Source organism: Callithrix jacchus, chromosome 16, assembly GCF_049354715.1.
Source record: "Callithrix jacchus isolate 240 chromosome 16, calJac240_pri, whole genome shotgun sequence".
Taxonomy (NCBI): Eukaryota; Metazoa; Chordata; class Mammalia; order Primates; family Cebidae; genus Callithrix; species Callithrix jacchus.
The window spans coordinates 40,400,028-40,423,536 of NC_133517.1; the positions used below are offsets into that span (position 1 = coordinate 40,400,028).

The window sequence follows — 23,509 nt, forward strand, 5'->3', positions numbered from 1 at the left end:
CGCTGTTATCTTCTTGTTTTTCTAATCTTTTAAATTACTTCAAGCAGCCCACAGAAAGCCTATCATTAAAAACTGAGTATTTATCTAAATATGATGTAGAAAGGATTCTGGTTTAAGTGGAATTTAATCAGAAGATTTCTGAGATGTCCTCCAAAGCTTCTCTTCTGTGCCCCACTTCACAAAAATTATGGCTTATTATTGGTGTTAGAGCCCCATATTTATTTCAGGAAACACTTCAACGCAGAAAGAAATTAAATTCCATGAATTCTATAATATTTCCAGTGTTGACATATTTTGCCAATTTAAACTTAAAATTTTGAAGTTCCAGTTTATACTCTCTATCCTTCTGCTTGCCAAAGAGATTTTTCTATAGCCAAGGAATAGCTGAATCTAAAAGATGAGAGCAATAGGTACTATGTGCATAAATTTTAATTGAAAGAAATATGAGCTCATAGCTCTTAAAATAGAAAAAACAGGTTTATTTGCATACCTTCCCAAAGTATAAAAAATAACAGCATTCATTCTAGTCTGGGGAGGCAGGGATTTTAGTGGAGCTAAGATTCAATGCTTGCAATATTGTTTATATTTTAAACTATATTGACCATGATAATTATCCAGAAACTATTAAGATTGGGAAGGATTTAAAAACCTGCCTTCCCAGACAGGCATGGTAGCTCACCCCTATAATCTCAGTATTTTGGGAGACTGGGGCTAGAAGATCACTTGAGACCTAGAGTTCAAGACCAGCCTGGCCAACATGGCAAAACCCCGTCTCTACTAAAAATTCAAAAATTAACCTGGCATGGTGGAGCACATCTGTAATCCCAGCTACTCAGGAGGCTGAGGCATAAGAATCGCTTGAATCTGGGAGATGGAGGTTGCAGTGAGCGAAGATTATGCCACTGTACTCCAGCCTGGATGACAGAGCAAGACTCTGTCTCACACACACACAAAAAAGTTTATTCCCTTTAGTCTACCAGTCAATCTACTTTCAGTTCAGTCCACTGGTTTTGATTCATACCCTAACCTGGCAGTATTGGAGATGTGAGGAGAAAAGGAAGTAAAATTTAAACAATTTAATCTTGTTCATTGTAACCAAGAGAACTTTTGTAAATATAAAATAACATTAGAAAAACAAGTCTTACTCTAAGAAAAATTTCTAGAAGGTTTACCATGACTATCACTTAAATGCAACTAGTTGAAAGTTTTCATTCATGGAAATGTCCTAGTGGTAAATTTTACTTTTAATTGAATGATCCTGGGTATTTTTTAAAAATTTAAAATGGCAGGCAATATATTTTTTTAATTCCAAAAATGTCACGCAAATGCCTCAGATAGAGCTGAGTTTATCACTGACAAATAGAAAGGAAAAAATCATAAAGAACTTCAGATGTATACATTATTTAACTGAATTAAACCAATGGAAAAAAAAACATTGTTTCTCCTTAATCTGCAGTATTAGTTTTGGAAATGCTTAGGCCTCGTTTCTTTGAAGTTGCAATAAAAAATTATAGCAATTTAGTATCTTTGCATACTTCAAGAAATTGAACATGTTAAACAAAATTTTGTGGGGGTCTTGCCATTTTATTTGGCTTACTTTGGATTGAAAGCAAAAAAAGAAAGAGATTAAATGATAGAAGGAGGAGAGGTGGGAAGGGTGGGAAGGACGAAAAAATAGGAAAGGAAATAAACTGTATGTTAGGTTCCAATTGTCTCTCCTCTTAATGGGGGCTAAGAAGAAAGATTAAAGAATTCACCATCTTCAGAGATTGGAAATTATGAGCATTGTTCAAATACTTGGAAAGCTCAACAAATTTAGCCAAAGATATCTAATACAATGAGATTGAAAATATGGGCAATTAAATTTCTATCCAAACTAACTGCAGTTTTCAGACAATGAAAAACTTGAAAGCTTTCAGCAATTTTTCCTTTCATTGATTGCTGTGGATGTCAGGAATTGTCATGAACCATAATCATATATCATACTCAACAAGAATCCATAAGTACCAACGGATGACTTATTGGAAATAGTACTTATATTCACTATATTAACATTCAATAGCCTATTTGTTTATTACTTTTTAGAAAGTGACAGACGGGGTCTCACTATGTTGCCCAGGCTGGTCTCAAACTCCTTACCTCAAGCAATACTTTTATCTTGGCCTCCCAAAGTGCTGAGATTACAGGAATGAGCCACTGCACCTGGCCAATATTCAATAGTTTTGATTTTATTGTTTTCTTATAAAATTATGGCCAAATAATTTATATTTAAATTATTAATTGTTATATAAGATTATAATGAAGAAGGTTTTAAAATTCTGTTATAATTTCCAATATGACACTAAAGTGCAATAGGTGGAGTTTAAAAACAGAGGTTCAAATTGTAAGGATCTTGAAAACATGCTTTCAGAAGACAAATCCAGTTGTGGGAGTATTTTACTAACCTTCAAAATATAAAAGTGTACTCAAATGATCACCTCCTCCATCACTAATTAATAATTGTAAGAAAACTGTCATTAGCTGAAAAAAATAAGCCCAGACCTAGGACAATAAATATATGTTGTATACTCCCAAATAGATGATGGGTCTGTGACTTGTTTTCTGCCTCCTAGGAGTTTGTAAAACTAAAGTTCACAATTAATGGGGAAGAGAAGAGACAGATGATCTGCATTGCCTTAATTATCATTGCATTAATTATAAACTTGCTTTGGTCTATGGTGATCCTGTGTTAAGCTGTGAAGTAGAATCCATCATCCTGGCTCTCAGAGGCCCTTCATCCTTTTAGTGCTTTTCTTACTTGTTTTCAAACCTTCACCTCTCACATTGAAAATCTCATCTCTTAATACCCTCTCTCACAAACTACCCCTTTCTACTAACCACCACCACCTACCCCACTCTATCATCTAAATTTGTTTCAAGATATAAAAATCTTGGTAATTTATAACTTAACACAAATTACGTACTACCTCTTCAAAAAGCAAGTTAAGTCTGATTCTAATTGTGGGATGAAAAGCTTTTTCCCTATGAAGAAATTTTAAATATCATCAAGCATGTGGAGAGGTGCTAGGAAGGGAATGGAGTGAGGAATCAGATTCCATAGGTGAATATTTTCTCTATCTTAGTACAAAGACATCCTTGCCCCAGTTAAAGCCTCCACCAAGTACAAGCTTGAAATGTGCTTTTTATTCCACTCATTAAAGAGAATTAGTTACTCTAGACTATAAACCCATAATAATGTTCATAAGCACGTATATTCAAATATGTTATTTTGCTCTAATGAAAATGATACTTATATTTGGTTTTCAAAGAATATCTAAATAACAAATGTAGAAGAATCTACATTTACAAATAACTTGAATCTGCTGTATACAAATGAACAAATGAATTCATTTTCACAGAGGAATATGATGTCGAATCTGGAAACTATAGGGCGCACGTCTTTATGAGATCTTTGGCAAAATACCAGAATTAATGGCTAAATGTGGTTTTTGAGCACTTAGAAAATAAAAGTGTTCCTAGATAGCAAATGAGTTTTGCTAAAAATTTTTAAAAGTCCAATTAATATCGTTTTAGTAAAGAATTTGAAAATGCAATATCTTTTTATACAGTTGGAGAAGTGTACTCAGTGAATTCACAGGAAGTTGAACAATTGTACCTACTGAATTTAAATAAATGAACCTGATTTCTAATGACATAACTACAGACTCTATATTAAGAGTGTTAACTTGATCTCTAATGATATAACTAAAGAATCTATGTTGTATATTGTGCAGATCAACAATTCTTTGCCAGAACCAGGATAAAGTTATAGGTAATACAGTTCCAAATCCATAAATAAAATAAAATAGGATAGTTAACATATCTGTGATGGGATAAAAAGAATAGTAGATTGAAATAATAGATTAAAACAAATGCGACCAGATTTGGGAGGCAGTGCAAGGTAGCCAAATAGAAGGCTCCAGCAGTCTCACTCCCTACAGGAACACCAACTGAACAAGCATCCAGATTTGGGAGGCAGTGCAAGGTAGCCAAATAGAAGGCTCCAGCAATCTCACTCCCTACAGGAACACCAATTGAACAATTGTCCACCCAAAATATGTTATCATCAATATGGAAAGACTTCTTCCTGCCACTTTTTGTTTTCTGGTTGATTCGTGGTTTTCTCTTCCTTCTTTCCTTCCTTCCTGTCTTCCATTTAGTGAAGGTGATCTTCTCTGGTGGTATGTTTTAATTTCCTGCTCTTTATTTTTTTTGCATCTGTTGTATGTTTTTTGGTTTGAGCTTATCATGAAGATTGCAAATAATATATTATAACTCATTATTTTATATTCAATTGTAACATTGAATGTAAATGGACTAAACTCTTCAACCAAAAGACATACTGTGGCTGAATGGATTAAAAGATACATATTTCATCTATAAAGACACACATAGACTGAAAATAAAGAGAGGGAAAAGGTATTCCATGCCATTAAAAACCAAAATAAAGCAGGAATAGCTATATGTATACAAGGCAAAATAAATTTCAAGACAAAAACTATAAAAAGAATCAAAGAAGGTCATTATATAATGATAAAGGAGTCAATTCAGCAAGAGAATATAACAACCATAGGGAAAACGGTGGATAGAAGATAGGACTAATATGCAGCTCCCACTTGGATGACAGAACAGTGTCTAGAGACTCACATTGTGAACTTTTGCTCCAAACACCACTGTAGGAACATACCAGGAAAAAAAAAAAAAAAAAAAAAAAAACAGAAGAATTCACAGACCCTTTGAAAGAAGTGGCTTGTCACAGCAAATGCCAAAAAAAAAAAACAGCTAAAAAACCCTGTAGACAAATAACATAAGCTCTTGGGAGCTCTATGGCCCCACTCAACACCTGAAAATCCTGAATACTCATCCCATCCAACTTAGGGCAAGATTATATCCCCTTTCTACTACTGCAGCTGGTACTCTCTTGGAAACGCCACCTCCTAGCTGGAGGCCAATGAACTCAAGCTGTTACAGCAACTCATAACAGAACAACCTTGCTCCAAAGAAGAATAAAACAATAGATAACTCCACTGCCTGCAACACCCTGGCTAATCAAAGGTCCTGAGTTCATCCACATAACAACTTGACTGCTAGCATAACCAGCAATCAAGAAAACCAGCACACCAAAAAATAACTACAACCAATGACTCCCAGAGAGTCCCTTTTACTCTCCTGTCACCTCCACCAGAGCAGATGCTGGTATCCATGGCTGGGAGACCTGAAGATAGATCACATCACAGGACACTTTGCAGACATTCCCCAGCACCAGCCTAGCACCCAGTAGCCCTACAGAGTGGCTGGATTCAGAAGAGCAATAACAATCCATGTAGTCTAGCTCTCAGGAAGCCCCATCCTTAAGAAAGGGGGGAGAGTACAAAATCAAGGGATTACGCCATTAGACAAAAAACTCTGAACAGCAGACCTTGAGTCTGAGATCTTTCCCAAATGAGAAAGAACCAGAAAAGTAATTCTGGTAATATGATGAAATGAGGTTCTATAACACCCCAAAAGGTTACACTAGCTCTCCAGCAACAGACCCAAACCAAGAAGAAATCTTTGAGCTGCCAGATAAAGAATTCAGAAGGTTGATTATTAAGCTACTCAAAGAGGCACCAGAGAAAGATGAAAACCAACTTAAAGAAATTTTTAAAAAAGGATATGAATGAAAAAGTCTATATAAAAATAGATATCATAAACAAAAGACTACCATGTCTGGAAATGACAGACACACTTAGAGAATGCAAAATATACTGGAAGGTTTCAACAATAGAATCAAACAAGTGGAAGAAAGAATTTCAGAGGTCAAAGACAAGGTCTTTGAATTAACCCAATCTGACAAAGACAAAGAAAAAATGATTTTAAAAAAATGAACAAAGGTTCCCAAAAAATTGGTATTACATTAAACAACCAAACATAAGAATAATTGGTGTTCCTGAGTAAGAAGAGAAATCCAAAAGTTTGGAAAACTTATATGAGGGACTATTCAAGGCAAACTTCCTTAGTCTTGCTGGACATCTAGGCATCCAAATATAAGAAGCGCAAAGAACACCCAGGAAATTTATAGCAAAAAGATCATCACTTGGACACAGAGTCATCAAGTTATCTAAAGTCAAGATGAAGAAAAGAACCTTGAGAGCAATGAGGCAAAAACATCAGATAATCTTAAAGGAAAACCTATCAGATTAACAGCAGATTTCTCAGCAGGAACTCTGCAAGCTAGAAGAAATTGGGGTCCTATTTTTAACCTCCTTAAACAAAACAATTATCAGCCAAGAATTGTGTATCCAGCGAAACTGTGCTTCATGAATAAAGGAGAGATACAGTCTTTTCCAGACAAACAAATGCTGACAGAACTCACCACTACCAAAGTGGTGAATTATAGTTTAGTGATTGAACCATCTTATATTCCCAACAAGGTATAAGGGTTCCAATTACTTCACAAACTCACCAATACTTGTTGTCCTTTTTTTTATTATAGCCATCCTAGTGTGTGAAGTGGTACCTCTGGATGGTAGGTTTTAAAATACTGTGGTGTTTTGAATAATCTTTAACATCTACAGAGATGCCTTTATGATAAAGCTAATAAAGCCTAAGCTTCAGATTCTTTTATTGAAGATTCTATGTTGAAATTAGAATTTATAATTTTCTATTCTTTTTATTTAAAAGAGACACAAAAATTATGCATTTGTAGTTCCTGGCACTACAAAACTTGAATTTCCCTGCAAGCAAATACAAATACCTAGTGTTCATGAATATAACAGCAATATACCTTTCTCCAGCTGCGGTATTGTCATCTCTTACTTCCAGTGTCACCATAGTCACACTTAAAGCCTTTATGACAAATATCTTATCACCAGAGTAAAAAGCTTATGAACCTAGTACCACAGATAGCATGGCAGGAAACATAGTAATCTGTAGCCTCTTATCAATTGCAGAATACCCTGTGTTCAGGTTACTGCTAGAAAGCCAAGTACAAATTTCAGTTTCCAAAAGGATTCTCTTAATTTTTTTCTTTTGGAGACAGAGTCTCACTCTCTCACCCAGGCTGGAGTGCAGTGGTGCAATCTCAGCTCACTACAACCTCCACTTCCTGCATTCAATCAATTCTCTGTCTCAGCCTCTCAAGTAGCTGGGGTTATAGGTGCTCGCCACTATGCCTGGCTAATTTTTTTTATTTTTAGTAGAAATGGGGTTTCACTATCTTGGCCAGGCTGGTTTTGAACATGTGACCTCATGATCCACCCACCTCAGCCTCCCCAGAAAGTGCTGGGATTACAGTTTTGCTTACAATGATCTCTTTTTCTTAAATATAAAATTAAAATGAACAGATCCATAGGGTGTCTGCAATACTTTAAGGATGTAATCTCTTTTACACTGCTTTTGTAGTTTGCTTGTAGCCAATAGGATGATTCTGTCACATTTGTTAAGAGAAATCAAGTTGCAAATGCACATTTATATGACTGTTGATGTCCTCAGTTTATATAAAAATCTGTGATGCACATCCAAGATCTGTACTGACTACAAATACATCGAAAGGTAAGCTCCATCAACCACGCCCATATGATTTATGAGTAAGTTTTACAGCTATATGCTGTTATGTCCTTCAGAAACTAAGCTATTTGAATTGAATATTCATTGTAATACAGTATGTGACAGACTATACAAATTATTTGCACAAGACGTGGTAAGTAATTTGGACCGTAAAATTTGATGACAATGTTCATCAGGAGAGTAGCCTGTCTCTCTGAATAGCCTTAGAAATTTATGTTATAGTACCATATGGGGTTCTTTATTTCTACATTTTCTTCCTGAAGATTCAAAGTGTTTTCCCATAGTTTATTATTAATACATTGTTCTCCTCTGTAACATTAGCTTTATATTAGCTTTACTTCACATATAAGCAAACTAAGTTTGTGCCTTTCAGTTTAAATATTAACAAATTTACCTTCTGGCACATACTGCTAAAATAAAACCCTAATAACTGTATTCTTATTTAGTTGTGTTCTATGTATTCTAAATGTTCGTCATTTTTTAAAGAGAAGACATTGACTATAAGACTAATTCTCCTCTTAAAATCAAAATACTCACTATTTAAATTAAAGCTCAGCAAACATTGAGTTCTAATTATTTGCACTTCTCCTGTTAGCTCAGTCATAATTTGTTTATAACCTTCTATCACCTATTTGCATATATGATTTTTCAGTAAGATAGACTGGGTTCTAGTTCATTCATTTGAAAAAGATCTAATAAAGCCATTAAGTTTTGCGAGAATCACGTGTGATATTGACACAGCTAGCATTCCAGAAAACTTAGGATTTTTTACCCTTCTCTCAAGAAAAGACAAAGGATGCTTTTGGTGGGAAAAAGTGTGTTTCCTGCTAACATTTTACAATATAAAATTGCAAGACTACTCTTATGAAACAATGTTTCTCAAACTTTGATGTGCATATAAATTATGTGAGAAGCTTGTGAAAATGCAGATTCTGATGCAATAGGCCTAGGGTGGGGCGCAGACACATGCTCAGGGGATGCCAATGTGATAGGTCTGTGGTCCACTCTGAGTGGCAAGGTTATAGAACTCCGGGTTCTGCCTAAGTATGTTCAACATAACTAAGCAAACATTCTGCCCTCAGGTTAGCGAGGCCTTTTTTATGAATTGAAATTTTAATCTGGGGATAGATTTCATGCAGTTGTAAGAAATAACATAGAAATACCCCATAGACCCTTTACCTAGTTTCCCCAATGGCAACATCTTGCAAAACTATAGTACGATAATCTCACAATCAAGATAGTGACAATGATAATCCACTGATCTTACTCATATTTCTCCAGTTTTACTTGTACTCAGCCATACATGTGTGTTTGTATATGGCATATTTAGTTTTGTGCAAGTTCATATAACCCCCACCACAGCCAAAAGACAAAATTCCATGCTGCCAAGATCCCTCATGTTGCACAGTTAAAACCACACCCAAACCTGATCCCTGACAATGGCTAATCTATTCTCCATCTCTACAATATTATTTAAAGAATGTTATATAAATTGAATCATATAGTACATAATCTTTTATGATTGACTTTTAATCAATATAATTTTCCAGAGATCTTTCCAAGTTGTGTGTATATCAAGATTTTATTCCTTTCTTTTTTTTTTTTTGGCTAAGTATTCCATGACATGAATGTACCACAGTTTAACCAGTCACTTATTGAAAGGGTTATTATGAATAAATCTATGAATATGTGTGCACAAGTTTTTGGTCAAACATACAGTCTTCATTTCTCCAGGATAAATGCCCAGGAGTGCAATCATAGGGGTCATATGATAATTATATGTTTAGCTTTATCAGAAACTGTCAAATTATTTTCCAGAGTGACTATACCATTTTATATTCCAAGCAGCAGCACATGAGTGATCCAGTTTCTTCCCAGACTTGCCAACATTTGGTGCTGTCACTATTTTCCATTTTACCCATTTTGATACATGTGCAATTATAGCTCATTGTGTTTTTAATTTGCATTTCCCGATAGCTAATGATGCTAGACACCATTTCATGTACTTATTTTCCATCTGCATATCATCTTCTGTGAAATATTTGCTCATGTCTTTTACCCACTCCATAATTAGATTGTTTTGATGTTTTGCTGTTGAACTTTGAGAGTTCTTTATATTCTAGATAGTAGATCTTTGTCAGATAGGTAGTCTGTGAATATTTTCTTTCACTCTGCAGCTTATAGCTTGCCTTTTCATGTTTTTAATAACAATATCTTTCACAAGGCAAAAGTTTCCCATTTTGATCAAGTGCAATCTAATTGATTTTTGCTTTTATGGACTGTATTTTTAGCATCCAACTTAAGAACTCTTTGCCAGTCATGGATCCAGACCTTCTCCCTATTTTTTTTTCTAAAACATAAGCATAGTTTTATGTTCTTCACTTAAGTCCACCGTCCATTTTGAGGGTTTTTTCCTTTTTCTTTTCTTTTTTGTTTTTTCTTTTTAGGTGTAGGTTTAGGTTGAGGTTTACTCTTCTTACCTATGGCTGTCCAGTTGCTCCAGCCCACTTGTTGAAAAGGCTATCTTTTCTCCTTTGAACTGCTATTGCACCTTTGCCAAAAATCACTTAGTAGCTTTTTAATGATACATTAATATCCTGCAGATCTGTCAGTGACCTAGTCTTAAATGTCTTTATGAAAATATAATTCCTTAAAAAAGAAGAAAAGTTATTATCATCTGTTTGCATCTTAAGGGAAGTTTCAATATAGAGTCAGACTCCAGTCCAGTTCTCTTGCTAAGTTTCAGCAGTTATTAACAACTTGTTTAATTTCACCTTACTCTTTTTTGCTAATCTACTTCTAATAGACACTTCCATCATCCTTCATTTAGTGGTTCGAAGGTCAAAAATCATTTAAATTTCACCCACGTACCCAGCTACCTGCTTGGATAAGCTTAGTTTGGCTCTTTAGTGCTTCAGACCAATTCAGTGTCTCTTCCTGGCCTTTTATTTAGAAGAAGAAATAAAGAAGCAGCCATTAATTTGGCACTCAAAGTATCTCTTACATATATGCACTGCACTCTCCTTTATTTCAATATCAAACTGAATATTCATTCTCCATTCTTTCTTTATTAGGTACTGTTAATTCTTTATCTGGAATGAAAATGATGTCTTTCTCTATGCTTTCAGAGAAAGAAGCTGTGTAAATATTTTCCAGTCAAGGAAGTATATTCCTGATAACCATTTACTACCCACTCACTCTTAAAGAAGTATCTACCCAAGAATTTTCCCAGCCAGGTCCTGAACCTCCTAATTTCTAGTTGGTCAAAAACTGGGAGCCTGGTGCTCTGGGGCTCTAACAGCTGACCCCAACCACACACAGGTCACCAGAGTTTAGGCCTCTGGCTTACAGTCTTGAATCCCAATGTGCAGAAGCAGGATCTTACTCCACATTTCTGTTTATTAGACCCTGACTTCTTCCCCATTCCCTAGTCTGATCTCCTTCTGTCTGTGCTTTCTGGTTTCTTTAATGCTCGCATGCCATTTTGCTTTATTGACTTGAGCGTGTTGGTTTCCCTCTTTCTACAAATGTCCTCCATTTGCATTTAGATAATTGAATTGTTTTGAATGGAATCCCTTCCTTCCAGGAGCTCCCCGCACATCTGCACATCTCCACTGGCGTTGTTAGGAAAAAAGCCAATCTCTACATCATGTGCATCTGCTTCCATTTCCAGATCTCAGTCACACATCCTCCTACCAAAGCAATGACAAACCGACCTCAGAAACACTGATATTTCTTCTGGGGAGTTGAAGTACCTCTACAATCCCCCTGTCAAACTGGCCTCTTGCTATCCTCTGCTTCATTTCCAATTTACTCATAGCTGGAGAAGTTGCTGACATAATTGGTCAGAACCCAAGACGTTCATCCACCACTCTATAGTAGCTGATGGATTTGCTTCACCGCAAAGCCAGGAAATCAGGACTTATTTTTCTTTTTCTTTTTCTTTTCTTTTTTTTTTTTTTTTTTTTTTTGGAGACAGAGTCTTGCTCCATCGCCAGGCACCAGGCTGGAGTGCAGTGGTGCGATCTCGGATCACTGCAACCTCCGCCTCCCAGATTCAAACAATCCTCCTGCCTCAGCCTCTTTAGTAGCTGGGACTACAGGCGCACGCCACCACGCCCAGCTAATTTTTGTATTTTTTTAGTAGAGACAGGTTTCACCATGTTGCCCAGGATGGTCTTGATCTCTTGACCTCATGATCCACCCACCTTGGCCTCCCAAAGTACTGGGATTACAGGCATAGGCCACGGCACCCAGCCAGGACTTCCTTTTTCTCTAGCTGTTTCCTTCTGTCATGCAGTAAGTCCATCTGGACATGAATTACTTCTTAGAGGAAGTCCTCACTCAAGATAGGTAGGTTGCTAAGTAGGCCTACAGCCTGACCTGCAGAAATAGCTATTTCTCTTCCACATGTTATTCCAAAATGTAGATTCAGAGAAAGGTCAGCAGATCAACTTTGGCCTCAAGACCTATACTGAATTTCTCAATAAAACTTTTACAAAGCTCTACATTCTACACTAAGAAAAAGTCTAACTCCTTCATTGGCTTTATCTTTTTAAACATTTTTACCTTTTACATGATATTCCTAGTGTCAAAGGAAGAAGCCACCACTGAATAGCTGACAGAGAAATTGAATTTGCTGCTTTCTTAGCACGGAAGAGTTGTGCTTGAAAGATGAAGTCTTCCTGAGCAAAGCAAAGAGATAATCTTACCTAGGGTTTGGCAACATGGAGTTCAAAGAAAATTCATTTTCCCTGGGAAATTTTGAGATATTGCTCCATTAGCCTCTAGTGTTCAGTGTCGTCAGTGAGAAATCTGATGCCAACCTAATGTTTTTATAAGGTTGGTTTTTTTTCCCCACCTCTGGAAGCTTTCAGAATTTTTCTTTTTAATTTTAGTGTTCTGAGATTTATGACAGTGTACCAGGTTTGAGTTTTCTCTTATTCATCTCATTCACCGTTGGTGGCCTCTTTGAATCAAGACTGTGCATTTCTTCAGCTCTACAGAAAGTTTCTCTACAGTTTTTGTTTTTTTGTTTTTTTGAGAAGGAATTTCACCCTTATTGCCCAGGCTAGAGTGCAATGGCGTGATCTCGGCTTACCACAATCTCTGCCTCCCGGGTTCAAGCAATTCTTCTGCCTCAGCCTCAGGAGTAGCTGGGATTATAGGTATGTGCCACTAATGCCTGGCTAATTTTGTGGCTGTTTTTTTTTAGTTGAGATGGGGTTTCTCCTTGTTGGTGAGGCAGGTCTCGAACTCCTGACCTCAGGTGGTCCACCTGCCTTGGCCTCCCAAAGTGCTAGGATTACAGGTAGCCACCTTGCCCGGCCTCTACACTTTCTTTGTCTGATTTATCTTCTCTTTTTCCTCTATTCTCTCCTTTGGAAATTTATACAGGTGTTATAACTTCTAGATCTATTCTCCATATTCCTTTCTCATCTGATGTAACTTCAGTCCTGTCTTACTTCCCTTGCTTACTTTTATACCCATTGTCCTGTGCTACACTCTGAGAGAATTCTTCAGCTCACTCATTCTCTCTTCTGTGTTCATTCTGCAGTTTAGCTAATCTCATGTCTTTTGTTGTTATTTTTGTTTATTGGATAGTCAAATTTTTTTCTCTTCATGTCTCTTGTCTATTTTCTTTCACATCCCAATCAACATATCACAGATAGCCTTTCTTACCTTTAGGAAGATATCCAGCTTCTTAAAAATATCATCAGCTTTGTTAATTCTGTTTCTTTAGATACTGGGTTTTTTAAATTTGTTTTCTTCGGTGTTTCTCATAGTATTGATTTTGTGCAATTGCTTGGTAATTTGGGGTTTGTGTGACCATCTTTGTACTTAGAATTACCCTATAACTTGTGTAGAACTTAGTGGACACAGAGCAAACAGTAGATTTACCTTGGGGGTGGAAGCACTTTACCTTGGAGGTGGAAGCATTTTATCAGTGTTTTTAAGAATTAGTAGCACATGGTGATAATAAAAATCCAACCAACTTTTAGTTATTATAGGAGTTCTTTTAAACTTCCTAAAGACAATGCCCCCATTTACTGCCTACACCTGGGGAAGATGAACCCCACCAACCTCCTCTCACTCCACCTCCCCTACTCACCCCATAACTTGGTATGCCATTGCTGTAGATGATGTTCAGTTAACCGGATTTTTTTCTCCACTGTGAGTGAAAAACTAGTGTCAAGAGTAGTGTAACACTAGTTCATCATCTGGGCATAGAATCTCCCATTCCTTTTTATTGTTGCCATCTCCTAAGATATAGCTCTGCTTCCCTGGTCCAAATTTCCTCTTACTGCCTCAAGGAAATGCTGCTTCTGTTCTTATCAACTTAATGCAGGTTTGGTCAAAAGGAGAATAACCTACCTCACTACTCTGAATGCAGTTGGTGTGGAATCACCCCAGTGGTTGACCATGGCCCTTCTGGCCCCTTGCATTCACTTCCTCCAAGAGTAGAACTCTCCCAGAACCCTCTCGCTTTGCAAAAAATATCTCCTGTGACTGTTTTGGATGATGAATTTTTTTTTTCATTAACATCAACACTGTTCTGAGTACTTTACAATTTGTCAGCATTAAATGAGCTAACATATGAACCAATGTTTTCTATCTTTCAGAAATGTCTCAAATTTTTTGGCTTACACTTGGTGATGTCTTGCTTTCTAGCATTGTACATTTTTCTGTCATCTCAAGTTTTATGGCATTCAGCCTAATATCTTGATCTAATTTTTTATCTGCTTCTTAAAATAGATTTATCCCTTTTTTCTTGATCTATATGTATTCCGGGTTAGTCTGCTTAATCTTCCATAATGAAATAACACAGACTGAGATATCACAGGCTTAAACAACAGAAATGTATTTTCTCACCGTTCTGGAGGCTAGAAGTCTGAGATCAAGGTGCTGTCAGGTTCAGTTCTGGCGAATCCATGTCTCTTCCTTGTAGATGGTTAGTAGATGGCTGCCTTCTTGCATGGCATCTAACCGTATATTTTCACATGGACTTTCTACTGTGCATGAGATGAAAGAAAGGGCTCTTTGGTGTCTCTTCCTCTTCTTATAAGACACCAATCCTGGCCAGGTGTGGTGGCTCACGGCTGTAATCCCAGCACTTTGGGAGACTGAGGTGGGCTGATCACCTGAGATCAGGAGTTCAAGACCCGGCTGGCCAACAGGAATTTAGTAGAAACTCCATCTCTACTGAAAACACAAAAATTAGCCAGGCGTGGTGGCGGGTGCCTGTAGTCCCAGCTACTCGGGAGGCTAAGACAGGAGAATTCCTCAAACCCAGGAGGCAGAGGTTGCAGTGAGCCAAGATCATGCCACTACACTCCAGCCTGGGTAATAGCGCAAGACTCTAGCTTAAAAAAAAAAAAAAAAAAGGGCGGGGACACCAATCCTATCAGATTAGGGCCTTATCCTTATGACTTCATTTAACCTTAATTACCTCCCTATTGGTTGTATCTCCAAATTCAGTCACATTAGGGGTTAGGGCTACAACATATGAATTTGGGGAAAACAAAATTTAGTTCACAACACATTCTAATGAAATAAGTTTTAAATAAAGAAAACATCAATAAACAAACTAATAAGTAAGAATAAATTTAAGAGTGTGCAAAATGAGAGAAATGTTAACTAAAAATCTTCAAAGTGAATACAGAGTATGATGACCTTTCCTGGTGCAAATTAAGTGCACAATAAATCTTAGTTGAACAAATGAATGAGATGTTCAAAACAGCTTGGTAACTTCCCCAAGACACCAGTTTTCAGGAACATTGAGTCAAACATTCTTTGGCCCTTTCAGGCTGCTATTCTACGGAGAAAAAATAGTAAAAACACACTCTACTTGTTACTTCCCTACTCTCAAAAGAATATCTAAAGCCATTGGGGAATTTTAAGTGCTTACTGAAATGAAATGTATTAGTATTATGACTATGTTTATGCCGATATGTTTATTCATTCTTTTTCCAATTGCATTTAGAGTGCGGAAGCACTGCCATTGGTTGCGTGTATTGCTTTTTGTGTAAATAGGCATGTATGTGTACATATGGGTGTATTAATATAATTTTACAACTTATGGAATATTTTTTGTTACTTTTGCCTTAAAATAGTTACCTAACTTTTAACAGGGTTAGGTACCATTACATTTTTGGGCCGATTGAATATGATTCACTAGTAACAAAAATAAACAACAGAGACACATCTCTAGCACTTCCAGATTAACAAAAGAAATGCTCTAGAGAGTAGGCTGCTAACAGGGAGTGTGGAAACAAGAGTTGGTGCTGTAAATTCATTGCAGCATATTCTATACAGATCATGAACAAGTCAGGTTAGGAAATCGTGCATCATAACATCCATATGTACATTACCATATGTACAAACTGATGTGTACAAACAATGCCATAATGTGCAAGTGAAATGTGGTAAACAACCTAAAATCTTCACAGCATTTAGGGGTGAATGTGAAAGGGAGTGAAGTGAGACTTGGTTGAGTTATATCTATACTATCCCAAATTTGCCTAAAATGTATAGGCTTCATGGTAGACTGCCACATACTTCAGCAACAATCATAAGTTTGTGCTATTTTCACTCAAAGGTATTCCCCCAAAAATATGTATGTACTTAAAATGGGATTTTTTTAGATGTAACTTTTGAGGGCAGCCATCTGAATTTATTATTAATTATTGCCTAAACATGGGAAAAGAAAAAGGGCCTGCTCCTTTCTCCCCTAAAAACCTCCCAGATTAGAATGTAATGCTCTTTGCCTAATTCCTATCTGTTATTTAACAGGATAGAAATAGGAGGTTTAAAGAAACTTGAACCAACTGGGATTTTTGAGAAATTAGTTAAGTCGCTGAAAAATGAATTAATTCTTAATTTAGAATTAAAAGAAATCTAACAAAGTTTGCAAACCAAAATAATGAATAGAAATTCAAAATACTATTTAGAGAAAAAACAGATTTTATATACCTGTTTTACAAAATACTCATTAAGAAAAATGGGGAGAAAATGACAACATTTGCTGGCATTACATATCTCTCTAACCAATGTTCTGAAAGATGACCAATGAACTCATACTTGCCCATATCCTGTAGCCCCTATCTACTCACTTTGTGTGTGGCCTCCTTTTTCAAACTCTTACCTTCCCTGATTTTTGTGACATTTTCCCTTTTAGATCTCTCTTCTCTCTAATTGCTGCTTCTCCATTCCTTTTAAGATATGCTGTAAATGTCAGTAAATTCCAAGGTTGTGACTTCCCAATCTTTTCTTGTTCAATGCAGGCTTTTACTGGTAATCTCGTCCACTATATCACTCCCACCATATCCTCTAGACAGGTGATTTCGACCTAGTTCAATATCTACCACTCAGTCCTTCCAATTTCCAAACCCAATTCTCAACTGCTTGCTGTACCAAATGAATTGAAAGAGATCTTGATTCTTAGTTTACAACTGAAGTTTAACCTTTACTAAACTGAATGTATTAATATTTCTCTTACAATGTATGCTTCCATATGAGTTGCCCATGTGGTATCATAATTATCTGTTTTGCTAACTCCGTTAGTTTCCTAGGACCACCATAACAAATTGCCGCAAACTGGGTGACTTAAAACAACAGGTATTTATTTTCTCACAGTTCTGGAGCCCAGAAGCCTGACTTCAAGGTTGGTCCTTCTGAAAGAGCTGAGGAAGAATTTGTTCCATGCTCTCTCTCCTAGCTTTTGGTGGTCACCAGCAATCCTTTGTGATAGTCTTAGAATGTATAAACAGTTATAGATGTGATATATTTGTGGGCCATGGAGGAAAGGGTTTCATGGAGAGAGGCTCATACCCATACTAAGGTTTTCTTAAGTGGAATCTACAAGTTACCCAGATCCACTGTGAACCCCATGGGCTATCACTTGGAGGTGAGATGAGAAGGGCAGATATGAGGAAATGAGAATGGATGGAGCCTATATGGGCCCATTTAGACCCAATATCAGACATTGGAAGGAAGATAAAGAGTGAGAGCTCTGAGGGAGATCTGTGAGGAAACTCAGGTCCTGATGAAGTATCCTAATGTCTACTCTACACTCCATGCTCGTTTGTTTGTATATTTTCTCAGAAAGGAAGTTCGTTGGCTGGGGATGGTGGCTCATGCCTGTAATTCCAGCACTTTGGGAGTCCAAGCCGGGTGGATCACCTGAGGTCAGGAGTTTAAGACCAGCCTGGCCAATATGGTGAAACCCTATCTCTACTAAAAATACAAAAGTTAGCTGGTGTGGTGGTACATGCCTGTAGTTCATTGAAGTACAGCAGCTACATTATTTTTCTATTGCTGCATAACAAATTACCACAAACTAGTAATTTAAAACAACAAATAAAAATTAAAGATAAAACAAATAAATAAAAAAAATTAAAACCACCCAGTTATTAGCAAATGGGACCAAATCAGAAGTCTGGGTGTGCTCAGCTGGGTTCTTGGCTTCGGGTCTCACAAGGCTGAAACCAAGGTGTTGGCCAGGCCAGACTAGGCTCTCATTGGGAGGTTCTGATGAAGAATCTACTTCCAAGCTCATTCAGGTTATTGGCAAAGTCAGTTCCCTGCAGCTGTACCTCTGAAGTCCCTGTTTTCTTGTGAACAGCTAGCCAGGAATCACTCTCAGCTTCCTAGAGGCCTCATGCAATTCTAACCAGGTGACCCTCTTCTTCACGATCAGCCATGGAGAATTTCTCTCAAGTAAAATCTCCCTTGTGCTTCAAATCTCTGCCTTCATGCTGTGTCAGTAGCTGGAGAAACTCTACTTTAAAAGGCCTGGTATTAGATCAGCCCCACCTATGTAATCTCCTTATCAACTGTGCCATATAACTTGGACTATTGATGGGAATAAAACCACCATATTTATTGTCCCTGGGATTATGCAGGCACATATACCAAGGATCAGGGAATCTTGGGGCCATCTTAGGCATCTGCCTGCCCCCACCATCTGTAGCTTTCCTTGTTCTAGTGATACAATTTAATGACAGAATCGCCGTCATCAAGATCCAGTATGGTCAAGAGTGACCACTTGCTATTTGTGGATTCTAATTTTTATAATAACAAATCTGTACTCAGCCAGCACTATTTTCAGTAAACCTAATGTTTGAATTGTACTATTCAGTTGCAAAAAGGGGGAGTTAAAAATCTTGAATATATAAGGAAGATGAAAAGACTCAATCCTTCCCTTATATGTATCTCTTCGTGGGCTCATCGCTATTGCCATTTTTTCTCATTTAGCCCACAAAGCAAACCGCCTGAACCTCCTGTTATAAATGAGTATGCTGATGCCCAACTACACAACCTAGTGAAAAGAATGCGTCAAAGAACAGCCATCTACAAGAAAAAGTTGGTAGAGGGAGATCTCTCCTCACCCGAAGCCAGCCCAAAAACTGGTAAGCATTGTTCCCTCAATGTACTGGAAAGAAGGAAGTGATGAGGGGACCTGTTTTTGCAGATGTTTCCGTTTGGATCTCCCAAAAGCAGATGCTGAGAAAATGATTTATGTACAGTTTATTTTGAAAGTGATCCAGGTAGGTGAGAGTGGTGAGACAGAGAAGAAAGTTAAGACAGTACAGATGGGTTAATAAAAGGATCACTGGCCAGGGGTCTGTGGCTCACATCTATAATCCCAGCATTTTGGGAGTCCACGGCAGGAGGATTGCTTGAGCCTAGAAGTTTGAAACCAGCCTGAGCAACATAGTGAGACCCTACCTCTTAAATTTTTTAAAAAACTTTTTAAAAAGTAAAAAAGTAAGAGGATCACTGCTGTGCCATTGGGGCTTTATACAGCTGAAAAACTGTGTGGATCATACTTGAGAATTATCTGAATGGAAGAGGAGGAAATTGATTGGTGCTGGGGCTTGACACTGTTACCTCCCCAGCACTTTAAGTAAACCTGCAGGAGAAAATCCTCCAACAGATACAGGAAACTCTCCCACAAGTGACCTCAGGCTTAGTATATATGTGTAGGTCACAGACAGTATCTTCTATAGCAAATTTTATTGTAAATATTTAAATACCCATATTATGCAAAGTATATATTATTATTAAATATTTAAATACCCATATTATGCAAAGTACATATTATTACCTGGGTATCCAACAGAGCAAAGGACATCAACAAATTAATCACATAAGGCAGGGACTATTATCAACCTCCCAAATAGTTACAAAAATGTGTTTATGAAAAAATAATCAATATGATAACATAGAGCACAAAAGTAATATATACTATGATTATATCTGTGTAAAATATTTTTATATGTACAGAAAAAGAATATAACAAAGCTTGATTGTTTAACATATAAATACAAATTAAGTTGATAATTACAAGGCATGGAATTGAGCTTCCTTATAGTTCTATATAAGAAAATGGAGGTTTTCAAAATAAACTGTGTATTGTGTAACAGTTACTTTTTGAACAGAAGAAGCTAAAAGAAATCATAGTAATTTTAGTCTGGTAAAGATATATTGAAAAGAATACTGTTTGTGATATGTATGATGGTAAACAAGCACCAAACCAAAACCTGTGAAATGACGTACATTTGCAGTGTTTCTGATCTCTGACTTTATGCTCCAAAGCATGTAAAAATCAAGCTTGTGTTTAAAATATTCTATTTGTAACACCTTTGTGACACTTTATTAGTGAGTTTTAAACCTGTTACATATTTCCAAATTCCAGTGTTTTCATTACCTGTATACTTTCATAAATGTTACTATATTGTTCTGTTTTTATCATATACTTTAAGATATGCAATACTTTAAGACGATTTGTTTTCTTTATACACACATATACACAGAGTGAAATAAATGTCATTACTTTGAATGTCATGAAGGTTTTGCTTCATCTGTCTATATCAAAAGAGAAAGATTCATGAATGTTCTGACTTTAAGAAATTCAAGTTTTTATATATATACTTTAAGTTCTGGGACACATGTGCAGAACATGCAAGTTTGTTACTTAGGTATACATGTGCCATGGTGGTTTTCTGCACCCATCAACCCATCATCTATGTTAAGTATTTGCCCTAATGCTATCCCTCCTCTTGTCACCCACCTCCGGACAGGTTGCAGTGTGTGATGTTCCCCTCTCTGTGCTCGTATGTTCTCATTGTTCAACTCCCACTTATAAGTGAGATCATGCAGTGTTTGGTTAAGAAAGTTAAGTTTTTAACTAAGCTAACTTAACCTCTTCAAATGTTTCATCTTTTTTTTCCTATGAAGCAAAGCCGACAGCTGTACCAGCAGTAAAAGAAAGTGATAAGCCAACAGAAGAACATTACTACAGGCTGTTATGTTTCAAAGTCAAGAAGATGCCTTTAACAGAGTACTTAAAGCAACTTAAACTTCCAGAAAGCATAGATTCATACACAGGTATTATCAAAGGGTAAACTATCAGAGTGGGAGGGCTGGTTATCACCAAGAAACCCTGTGACTCAAAGTCACCCATAGCTTCTATTTTCCTTACCTCATATTCTCGATCTAACTAGAAAGCAGAATTTAAATTATATAACATGCAAAGGATCATTCGCCTATCTTTAGTGAAGACAAGAAATACAATATTTCCTGCCTATATTTAAAAAGCAGTCCAGATCCTGTCCTGTTCCTGATTACCTTTGAAATTAAGACCCTAAAGTACGCTGACATTCACACACATTATAATGAAGTGTCAGTCTTCTTCCACAGCTTCACAATTGTTGATTATTCTAATTGAACAAATCCTTCCCTGCGGCTTCCATAGGCTGAGAAAGGCTATGCATGAAGGGACATGGACTACGTTAATGGGCTGATCCTGTGCCCTCCCATTCAGTGCCATACCCCTTCTGGCAGAAGGTGATCTTTCTGTCACCTGCCCTGGGCAACCAATCCTGCAACTTAACTACTAATGAACTAAAGATCTGTGGCTGCAGTGGTGCCTGTGCAAAGTCCTTCGGACTTTTCTTGAAATTCCCCTTTCCTGATCCAAGTAACGCAGTTGCCTGTGGGGACAGATTCAGAGCAGCCACTTCTCCAGGAGACTGGAAGGAAACTGTCCACTTTCGGAAGAGCTGATAAGATCATTTAACATCTCTTTTAAAGCCCAGTGCCTCATGCTCCAGAGGCCAAATTGTGTTGAATGTTTAATAGATCCTTCTGTGGCAAATCACTCTCTAGAGGTTAGTGCCCCAACCTCACCAAACTAAGCCAGAGAATTCTTTTTGTGCTTGCTCTATGACATTTGGATTGCTCCACTTGCTGTTTTTCTAGATCAACTCTACCTCCTGTGGCTCTTGCTTGTCACCCTTGCCTATAACTGGAACTGCTGGTTTATACCACTGCGCCTCGTCTTCCCATATCAAACTCCAGACAACATACACTACTGGCTTATTGTGGACATCATATGTGACATCATCTACCTTTATGATATACTATTAATCCAGCCCAGAATTCAGTTTATAAGAGGAGGAGACATAATAGTAAGTGGGGTTCGGGAAAGGCAAAAACTGAAAAATGAATAACATCTAATTGGGTTACAAAAAATAAATTAACAGCATTGTTTTATTTAATGTTTGACTGGATATCTGCATGGATAACTGCAAGAAATCATGAGCAATAATAATAATAAAACAATTGCAAAACAGCCATTGAGTGTTCACAGTGTGCTGGAGAACATGCACCTCTCTGTGTCTTACTTTCCTCATCTTTAAAGTGAAAATAACAAAAACACCTTCATAATGTTAGATTAAATAAATTGAGGCCTGTGCAGTGCCTAGGCTGTGTTTGCTGCATAGTGAATGAGTATTAAATGGCAACTATTATTATTGTTCTAGTTAATTTATTTATAATATCTCACTTAATCCTTTCAATGATACTGTGAAAAAGATGTTATTAGCCCCATTTACAAATGAGGAAACTGAGGTTTAGAGAGGGAGGTTATTTGCTTAAAGGACAAAGCTGGATTGGAGCAGAGCCAGGATTCTAACCCAGGTCTTGCCTCTATAATCATGCAGGTTCATTTTAGAAAGTCTTTCAGAATTTGACAATATTTGAGTATACAAAGAGAGGGCCAAATCTGAAATGTTGAAACTATACACATATTTTACCTAATTTTTTTTTTGAGACAGAGTTTCACTCTTGTTGCCCAGGCTAGAGTGCAATGACACAATCTTGGCTCTCTGCAACCTCCGCCTCTCAGGTTCAAGCCATTCTCCTGCTTAAGCCTCCCAAGTAATTGGGATTACAGGTGTGCACCACCATGCCTCGCTAATTTTTTTTATTTTTAGTAGAGATGGGGTTTCACCATGTTGGCCAGGCTGGTCTCTAACATCTGACCTCAGGTGATCTACCCGCCTCAGCCTTCCAAAGTGCTGGGATTACACATATGGAGCCACCACGCCTGGCCAGAACTGACTGTTTTTTAAATGTATCAATTATCAGTACAAAAAGAAGAAACCACTTGACATATAGCCTATATTCTTCTGGTAATGAAGCCTCAAACAGTCTGTGAAGCAGTTGTTTTCTATCACATTACAGTCTACTATTCAACTCAGTATTTTTTAAAATAAGATAGGTATTATTTCACTCATTAGAACCTACTCAACCCTCTTAGGAGATAGCTGAGTGTTGTGAGAAAGTACGAGGCTGTAAGATTTTAGGACACAGACGGTGCCTTGTTTATCACTTTTAGTTGGAATCGAGTGCAGTGCCTGCATGTAGTAGAGTAATCAAGCACAGCGTTTTAGGCCTGGACACTTTGGGAAAGGCTAACTTAAAAAGCAAAGCTTTCGTGGCCCATTTTTTTTTTTCAATTTTTTTTTTTTTTAGATTCAGGGGATACACATACAGGTTTGTTACCTAGTTATCTTGGGTGATGCTGAGGTTTGACTCAGGTACTGGACACAGTACCCAATAATTAGTTTTTCAA

The 23,509-nt window shown here is 37.1% G+C and overlaps 1 protein-coding gene across 2 annotated transcripts in view; it reads left to right on the top strand.

The window, feature by feature from the left end:
- CNGB3 (cyclic nucleotide gated channel subunit beta 3) overlaps positions 1-23,509 on the top strand; it is a 155,191-nt gene that overhangs the window by 48,105 nt on the left and 83,577 nt on the right. For both annotated transcript variants that reach the window (XM_054246780.2, XM_002759049.6), the window contains exons 4-6: positions 18,844-18,998; positions 20,830-20,979; positions 21,853-22,061. In XM_054246780.2, the coding sequence (XP_054102755.2) occupies positions 18,844-18,998; positions 20,830-20,979; positions 21,853-22,061 (514 nt within the window). The remainder of the gene's footprint in view (positions 1-18,843; positions 18,999-20,829; positions 20,980-21,852; positions 22,062-23,509) is intronic.